The 9,022-nt window shown below is 52.8% G+C and overlaps 1 protein-coding gene across 1 annotated transcript in view; it reads right to left on the reverse strand.

The window, feature by feature from the left end:
* Nucleotides 1-427: 427 nt before the first annotated feature.
* Nucleotides 428-9,022, reverse strand: part of Bri3 (brain protein I3) — a 14,401-nt gene continuing 5,806 nt past the window's right edge. The window contains exons 2-3 of the mRNA XM_010642749.3: nucleotides 8,900-9,002; nucleotides 428-1,523 (exon numbers count right to left, since the gene is read on the reverse strand). Coding sequence (XP_010641051.1) covers nucleotides 1,391-1,523; nucleotides 8,900-9,002 — 236 coding nt within the window. The 3' untranslated portion in view covers nucleotides 428-1,390. The remainder of the gene's footprint in view (nucleotides 1,524-8,899; nucleotides 9,003-9,022) is intronic.

Consider the following 9,022-nt stretch of genomic DNA (forward strand, 5'->3'; position numbering starts at 1 on the left):
GAGTTTTAACGAACAAAAAAAAAAAAAAAAAAAAAACAACAACGTAGAGTTCCCCAAGATAGAAAGGTCCTGACCTCCCACCGATTTAGACAGTACTGGAGTTTTGAGAAATTTTGCCAGCCCTTCTCATAGCCATACTTAGCATTCCATAGTAAGAGTTACTATCTGGCTCCCAGTGGCCTGACACATTGGAAACATGCGCTCCCTGAGCTAGGGGACCAAAGCTGCAACTGCTACTAACTCACTGAGAAACCTCTTATGGTCCAAGTTTTTGTGTGTTTGAATTATGTACTAGCCCTCAAAGGCACTTAATGAAGCCAGTATGACTCTGGTGACCCAGGAAAGCAGAGCCTGTATTTCAACCTGGCATCACGTGGAGGATTCTGGATGTAGAGGGAAGGGACTATTTCTTGTCATAGCTTCTTTGATCTCATCACTTACAAATATTTTTCTGTAAGCTGAAAGTTGGTCAAGGTTTCAGTAATGGCAGTAAACTAGCAGACATGAGACTTCAGGTATCATCAGGCTCTCCTGGGAGGGCAAACCAGGTCACCAGGAAGGGCTGCTGCAGGACCAGGTCACCCCCGCCCTATCCTGCAGCACTGTCCTGAGAAGGTGCCCTGCCAGGTTTCAAGTTTACACAGGTGGCCCACCTTTTCCCAGACACAAGAGCAGAGTTAATGGGAGCCCACTGTTCTCAGCAGTGGAGAACAAATGAGGGTAGGTCTGGGGGGGCTGTATGAAGACAGGACATGGGTGAGGTCACACCCAGGCCGCAAAGCACCCCTTGGGGTGGGGGGTCTTCTGGCTTTGTTACAGGGTTGAGGAAAAAGCCCAAGCCCCAGGAATACTTGCTGCAGTGTGTGGCCACTCAAGGGCTCCCTCCCTGGGGAAAGGCCTGAGGGGCCTGCCGTGAGGCATATGCTCAGCAGTTATGGCAGTGTTCTGTTTAATGTCAATAATAAAAGAGCATTTGAAACCCACGTTCTTGAGCTGTCAGCACCAACTGAGGAGTACAGGGCCTTTTGACTGGCCCTGTGTGTGTGTCAGAATTCCTGCCACAAGGCTCCACACTGGTGGCAGTGGGCAAACGCTGAACAAGCAGAACCGGCTGAGCAGTGGTATGAATCTCATTTATTTAAAACAGTATTTCTCACCTTTCTCAAATTGAAGACTGCAAAAAATAAAAGCAGTGTTCTCTTGAGCTGTCTTTAACCTGGGGAGCAGTGTTGCTGCCTCCCACCCTGTGCAAGACCTAAGCTGGCACAGGCCAAGCTATCCCACCTTGCTTTACAAAACAGTCCCTCCTGAAGCTTAGTCAAATAAAACTATTGTACACAACATTTACATTAGAAAAGATAGCTGGCCTCCAGAAGCCAGGTGTGTTCTCTTAAGTGAAGGTCGCGCCACAGTTGGGACATCTCCGCTTCCTCAAGGCAAAGCAGCAGATAAACCCAAAGGGAAACAAGATGATGGCCAGGAAGATGCCCAGGAAGGTGAAACAGTCCTCCAGAACCCCGACTCTGTGGAGAGAGTAGGCACACAGGTTAGGAACCCATGGGACCCCAGGAAGCCCTTTCATACCCACAGTGTGTGAGCTCCCCAGGTCGGCCGGAAGAGGCAGCCCCAACCCAAGCCACTGCAGTAAACAAGACTCCTTCCCGAAAGCTGAAACAACCCCCAAGCCAAATCACTTTAGGGTATTTCCCCCTGTTGAAGAGTTTTTAGATTTTTTTTCCATGCCCAAGGAAAATGCCCTACAAGAAGTGATTAGAATTTGGGGTTTTGTTTCAGTCCTAGGGACTCAACCCAGGGCTTTTTGCACTAAGCTACATCCCCAGCTCTTCAAGGTCTTAATAAGTTGCCTGGGCTGGGCTCAAATTTGTGAGTCTGCTGCTTCAAACTCCAGAGTGTGCTGTTTTGTTTTGGGTGGTGGGGTGAGCGAAACACTTAAATCAATCATGTTCACACAATGTCTAGAAGGCCTGAAAGATTTAATCTCCAGGATGCTGCTTCATAAAAAGTGCCGTTGAACAGTTTCAGTGACTTGAGGTCATCACTCAGTCAAGGGTCTTTTCAGAGCCTCCAAAGATAGGAAGCAGAAGCCCTATAAAGTTCACATGTAAATAGCTCAAGCCATTTCTGGATAGTTCTGGACCCAGAGCTGAAATTAAAATGAGAAGTGTCCCTCCCACCAGAAAGAGTCTAAAGAATTAGTCCCAGGACTCGGTGCTCTTCTTTCACTGGGGGAAATGCCTTTGTGTGGACTGCTGAGGACAGAGATGACAGTACTGGGGGGTGTCCCTCCAGCCAGTCCTGAAGGACTCGGACACACAGGGAAATGCAGCGAGCTCTCCTTTGCTAAGGGGAGAGGCCAGAGGCCCCATGCACCATCCCAGGTCCCAGTGTCTTTGAACCAAGCAGTTTCCTTCTCTACCAGCACTGTCCACCTTCTGTTAGTGTTTAACTGTCCCTTATGATCACCGGGGCATGGAAGCAACGGCTCTTCCTCCTGTCACCTTAAGTAGAGAGAAGAAAGCTCACAGCTTACAAGATCAAGTGTAAAGGAAACCAAGGCAGCACGCTGCCGGTGGCCTTGCCAGTCCCAGCTGGACCAGCTTGAGCCTGCACACTGTGGCAGTATTCTTCCCTGGACCAGGACCCAACCCTCCCTGCTCTGGGGGAAGAGTAAGGGTGTGAGGAAATACACAAGGACATTCTAAAAGTCAGATTTTCAACTGCTAAGAACAAGTCGAACCCAATGCTTGCCTGCCTCCGACCCATCCAGAGAGCTGCCCAAACAAACCCACGGTAGACAGGAAGTTCCAGCAGCACCTCCCTCCGTGCCCAACTCCAAAAGGGGAGGATTCTGGTCAGCCAAGTTCAGGACAGAGTGTTTCTCCTGAGAGTGCCAGCATCCATTTGCCCACAGGCTCTGCTCCCGAGGTAAAGACTTCTACAGAGCTTCATTGTGCCCTGAAGTCCAGTGGGCCAGACCTTTAGGTGTCACCATGATGGGCTAGGCCACAGGCATCCTGTGCTAAGGCAGCACACAGGTCATGAGTGCTGAGTTTGTGCAGTCCAGATTACCACTTACTGTGACTTACCAAAATACCCTCTTTCTAAGAACCACGATCGCCTGGTCCTCACTTTGCCAGGCCAGCCCACAGCCACCCCTGCAAGTCCAGCCAGGCAGAAAACTTCATCCAGCACACCTTGCCCGGGCTGAGGGTTCTCTGACCAGAGGTCAGACTGGCTGAAGAGCCATGCTCAGCTGTCCTCAGGCATAAATAGAGTGAGAGGCCAGGCAGGCAGTCTTAGGGCCCCTGGGACTCCAGGGCCTCATTGTGTTTCTTCCCAGCACCTACATGACAAGTCTGCTGCACATCCCAGGTAGAAAATGGTCCATGAGCTGGGCGAGATGATACACTCTAGAAGGCTGAGGCAAGAGGATCACAAGTTTAAGCCCAGCCTGGGCAATTTATCAAGACCCTGTCTCAAAAATATTTAAAAGGCATTCAATCCCTAGTACTGGGGGAGAAGGGGGTTCCCCCATGAAAAAGCAAAAGGGAGCCAGATGAGAAATTTTGCAGAGGAGCCTTCCCTCTAAAGAAGTCCCAAGGTTACCTGCCCCACCATCCAGCATGCAAGGAAACCAGAGCCTCCCAGGACCACCAAGGTAAGGAGAGTGACAGGCTGAGCCTCTATTGGGCTGGTTCTGAGAACCTGAAACAGAGTGAGGGGTGGAGCCCAGCTTCTGCTGCAAGAGGCTGTAAAGGCCAATGGGCTTCAGTGTCCCGGACAGCTGTGCAAGCCCACCAGGCTATGACAAGCTCCCTGTGTTGTGTCTACAGGCACCATCCCAGCCACGGGCATTTCTGTCCTCTGTGGTCAAGTGTTCAGGAGCAGCAGCCTCTGTCTGCTTCTTCCTAATTATCCAGACCCCAGCCCTTATCTGCACCCCTCTGGGCTCTCGGCACCAGCATTACTTGACACTGTGGTTCCCGACAGGGTCAGGCCACCTTCTGAGGTGGCCTCTTGGCCGCCAGAACCATACTGGGAACCTGAAGAGTAACAAGACATTGGGCCAAATAGCTGGCCTGGCTCCCTTCAACCTACAGGCTCCCATCCAAACTCAACCTGCCCTGGCCAGAGTTCAGGGCCAGTGGCCTGTGCCACCCGCTGCTGACCAGTCAGAAGTGCCAGGCTGAAAGCTGCAAGGTGCCTCACCCTACATACCTTCAGAAGAAACCAGAACACACGTTCCCACACCCCTGCCCACAACCCAGAAACAGAACTTTCCCTAAGTTTACAGCCAACTCACCTGACAGCCAAAGGACCCACACTCTGATGTAGCTATTTATAGGCCTAATTTATCCTGCCTGGTGAGAAGAAGTATTAACTACAGTACTACCCCAATCTTGAAAAGGAGTGGTGTCATAATTCTGAATTTTAAAACCTGACTCCTACTGTGAAAAATAAAATCCAGCCTCTAGGCCAATGTGGATTCAGACAGTCCTGCTGTGAAAGCAAGCAGGAGACCCAGTGTGTTCCCAACAGCCTCTTAATCTCCAAACCCAAGAGGTCCAACTCAGCCGGGACTGTCAACTCTGTCCACAGGCTCAGAACCTAAACCCAACCTGACAGGCCTGGCTGCAGGTGACAGGTCACATGGAGAGGGCTGGGGAGGATATGGAAGCTGGAGAAAGGAGAGAACTAACTCATACTGAAAATTCTTTAACCCCTGACAAGCCTACCAGAGCCAGTGACCACTGGGTCCTCCATGGTGCACAGAGCCAGCCTGGAAGGTTCCTGACACTGCACCTCAGACCGACACGGGCAGACGCAGCAGGGGAGGGTGGTTCAGCAAGCTCTGAGCTGCTGGGAAAAGGTAGTCCCGGCACATCCCAGTGCCCACACCCACAGAGAGTACCCTTGCACCCCCCAGTACCCCCCACTCCACGGGCGCCTCATCCCCACAGGAAGCTGAGGCCATGAAACGGAGTGATGTGGCTGGATCTTAATCCTGCCACTCTGTAGGGAAGGAACCCCTCCACAGACCCCACCCAAGGCCAGGACGGAGGCCTCACCCAGAGTACACAGCACTGAAAGACAGCGTCATCCCTTGAGAAGAGGGGGCAAATGCAGGACTTCCTCTGTTGTCAGCAGCCCTGAAATGGCTGGGGCAGGGCTAGATGGTTCCCAGCCAGCCCCAGAATACCCAGGGTCTCCACTCCAAAAGGACCCCATAATGGACATAGGGAGCTGCCGTAACAGACAGTGCCCTGGGATCTTGAGGAAAACCACCTATCACTCGGAGGCAGCTCTCATTAGCCTGTGCCTGGCACAGCCTAGGCCTCTGAGCAGTAGAGGGCAGGATGGCGTGCAGCAGGCTTCTCAGACTGGGCATGTGCCACCCCTCCAAACCAGGGTGCAGCTGCCATGGCTGGGGGGCTGGGCCAGAAAGCAGCACACGCCTCTGAGGTCTGAACACACACACACACACTCACACCCCTGCACAGCCTGAAGCCCCCCAGCACACTCTGTCACCTCAGGCTGGGGCTGGGCTCCCACTCAGGCAGAAGAGCCCTTTCATTTCCTGACATCACCAGCGGCCCAGGCTCTTGTGGCCCCTGTGCTCACAAAGCCCTCCAGATGCCATTTGTGTCACCTTGTGCCCTCCCTAGCCCCCAGAAGCCACACCTAGGGCCTCTGCATTTTCTCTGGGTCTCCAAGACTCCACTCTCCCCAGATTTCCTCCTACCTTCTGGCTACATCCACAGCTAAGTACCCAATGACAATGACCCAGCCAATACTTGTGGGGGTCCTGCACACATTAGGTACATTCCACTTGTGACCTGTATTCCCAGGGCCCTGGCCAGCCTCTCTACCCTTTAAGGCAGAATGGCCCCACCAGGATGGGATGCAGAAGCTGCCACTTTACCCTGCATGTAGAGATAAACAGGACCCAGATGCAGAAGCCTAGCACGTACATGGACACAGAGTGGGCCAGGCAGCCAGAAGGGGCTTCTGCAGCAGGGCAGAGTGTCATGCAGAGGATGGGTTGAGCACAAGAGTCACTCATCTGCCAGGGGTGTTTATCAATGGATAAAAAGGGAAGGTGGAGTCAGGCACTTAACAGGCTCAGACAAGACGGCAAAGTGATAAGTGACATGGGACTCTTATGCCAAACCCAATCACAGGCGTGTGACTTGGGCAGATTCATGCCAAGCCACCAGGGAGGGAAGGGACACAGCCTGGCTGGGCTGGATCTGGAAAGGGAGGAAGTATAGTCACATGAGAAGTGTCCTGTTGCCAGCCCTCAGATGCCAGACTGAGACAGGCTTCCCTTTTCAGGGGCACATCTCCATTCTATCACCGCAAAGCAGCCACCCAAGGGCCATGCACCCTTTCCACAGACCAAGGGCAGTGCTGGCTGCCCCTCATTCCAGGCTGCTGCTGCAATAGTGGCAGAGCATGTCCTCAGGAAGCCAGAAGCCAGCAGCAGAGAAAAAGTATAAGGTCCCTGGGTACACAGGCCTCCAGAGGCCTGGAGGATCAAGGAGTGCTCTGGTGAGGTATGGTCAGAGGTTGAGGTAGGAGAATCCCCAAGTTGCCCAGCCTAGGCAACTTTGACCCTGTCTCAAAAATAAATTGAGGGGGTGGGGTTTAGCTCAGTGGTTCCACTGCCTGCCTTGCAAACATAAGGTCCTGAGTTCCATCCCCAGTACCAAAAAAAAGTTGGGGGTTGGCACCCTGGAGATATCACTCCAAGGTTCTAACCATAGTGGTGCCAAAAGAGCTCTGTCCTAGCTTTTTGGGGTGGGGGGGCAGTATTGAGAATTGAACCCAAGATGTATCTCTGAGTGAGATACATCTCCAGCCTTTATTTTGATAAGGTCTTGTTAAGTCACTCAGGCTGGGTGCAAACTAGCCTCAGCCTCCCAGAGTACTGGGCTTACCACTACATCTGACGTCTGGCACAGTCCCCCTCAAGGATTAGACACCCCCAAACTTGTACTGTTCTCCAAGGACCCAGTGTCCTCCATCCTGGCCACAACTGCCCTGGGGCACAGAGGAAGCAGCCAGTTTCCAGATGAAGGCGGTACCTCACAAAAGCCCAAGACCTTCCCCAAGGACAAGGGATACAGCATGATCTTGTTCAAGGTTCTATGTCCAGGTTGTGTATACAACTGGGGAGCCCCCTAAGTGGAAGCCACAGACCTCTGAAATGACACAATTCACCTCTTAGGGAAAAGGAAGTTTTAGGGAAAGTACTCCTCACTCTCACAGTAGCCCATCCTCCATTGGCCCCACTGCCCATCTCCTTTCCTCCAAGTTCAGGGACTCGAGCAGAGAAGAGCCTCAGAGTATCTCATTCCCAGACAGGGATCCTCTTCTTGCCTCAGCCTCCCAGAGTGCTGGGATGAGGGCCCCACCACCACCACACCCAGATTCCAGGCATCTTTTTGATGCTCCCTCTAGAGCGCTAGCCCAACACCTCTCCTAAATTTGGGAAATCACTTAAGATGATTCCTCCCAAACGTGGGCCAGCAGAATCTTCCTGTTGGGCTGAGTGGTGACAAGACCTCAGCACAGCAGGACTCTGTAGGCCCAGGACTAGCCTCAGCTCCGGTCCCCCACCTCTGCATGCACCTTTCCGGAAAGGATTCAGTACAGGGCACTACATCTTAGCGTTTCTCACAAAGAAACAGGCCCATTCCAGGCTATGCCCCTCCTTCCCACCAAGTACACTTCAGGAGCTGCCCTGCAGAGACCTGCAAGGAGACAGCCAGGGTCCTGCTCTCCCTCCCCTCTTCCCAGTCTCCAGAGACCAGTGTGTCCACCAGGCAATGACCATGACAATGGAATCCCCCAGTGGACGCAATGACTAGGCCACAGCTCCCTTTACTAGGCACGTGGTCAACTCATGGTTGTGGCATCTCACCCTCTCCAGATGCCCTCATCCTCCTATATAGTTGCCTCCAAGGCTGTGAAATCATTAACTTCTCTACAGCTCTGGGCCTGACACATAAACTTCTGAAATGAAGTCTAAGTCCAAACCTGCTTCTTAATTCCATCTCAGCAACTTCAACTTCCTGCTCCCAAAGAAGGGCTGAAACCCTGCCCTACCAACTCTGCCCAAGCCTCCCCAGACACCTGAGCACCCCCAAGTGCCAAGCCCAAGGACCAAGTCTCACTTGAACTTGAATCCTCAAAATCTACACAGAATAAGCCTTGTGCTGCACCTCGGGCTCCAGAAACAAAAATCCTCAAAGTTTCTATGGCTCCAGTTTGAGGATACAGAAAAAAAAAAAAAAAAAAAAAAGCCACTTCTGCCCGGAACAAAGAACTACGGGGTTTCCTCCTGGGCCAGCTAGCGGCCAGGAGTAACTAAGCCTCGCTCAGATGGAGCGACCCTCACAGCTCTAACCTCTCTGGCCACCTGGACTCCCAGCTCCTTTGTAAACACGAGGACCACCTGATTCAAGTCCTGGGCAAAACAAACCTTCCACCACCTCCTTAATCAACTGCACAGTGGACTTGTAGAAATTGGAAGGAAAAAAAGACAAAAAACCCCACAAAAAACAAAAAAAAAACCTGATTGCCTGCGGGTCCCAGAACCAAGAAGGAACGACGACCCATCGGTCCCCATTGTTAGCATTTCTGCATCCCTCACACTCGGCGTGCAATTCCCCCCAAAATGCACTCAGATCCCCAGGAGGGCGAGTTTACCTCCTCTGCCGCGTAAGTTACCTTCAGAGCCCCGGGAGAGCGCGCGAGCAGTCCCCACACTGCAGCCTCCAGCCAAAGTGCCTCTGGCACCAAGGACCCAGCCCGGCTCCCCCACCCCACGGTCCCGTCACGCGCAAGCTGGGCCGCCCGGGCTGGGACTCACCTGCACACCGGACAGCCTCCGACGACCACGATGGAGTTGGCGGGGTAGCGAGTGACCGTCCGACTGTGGATGCTGTACACCCGAGGGTGTGGGGTGGGAATCCCTGTGGGGGAGGGGAGATGT

The sequence above is a fragment of the Fukomys damarensis genome, unplaced genomic scaffold, assembly GCF_012274545.1.
Source record: "Fukomys damarensis isolate Sample0158 unplaced genomic scaffold, DMR_v1.0_HiC HiC_scaffold_17, whole genome shotgun sequence".
Classification (NCBI taxonomy): Eukaryota; Metazoa; Chordata; class Mammalia; order Rodentia; family Bathyergidae; genus Fukomys; species Fukomys damarensis.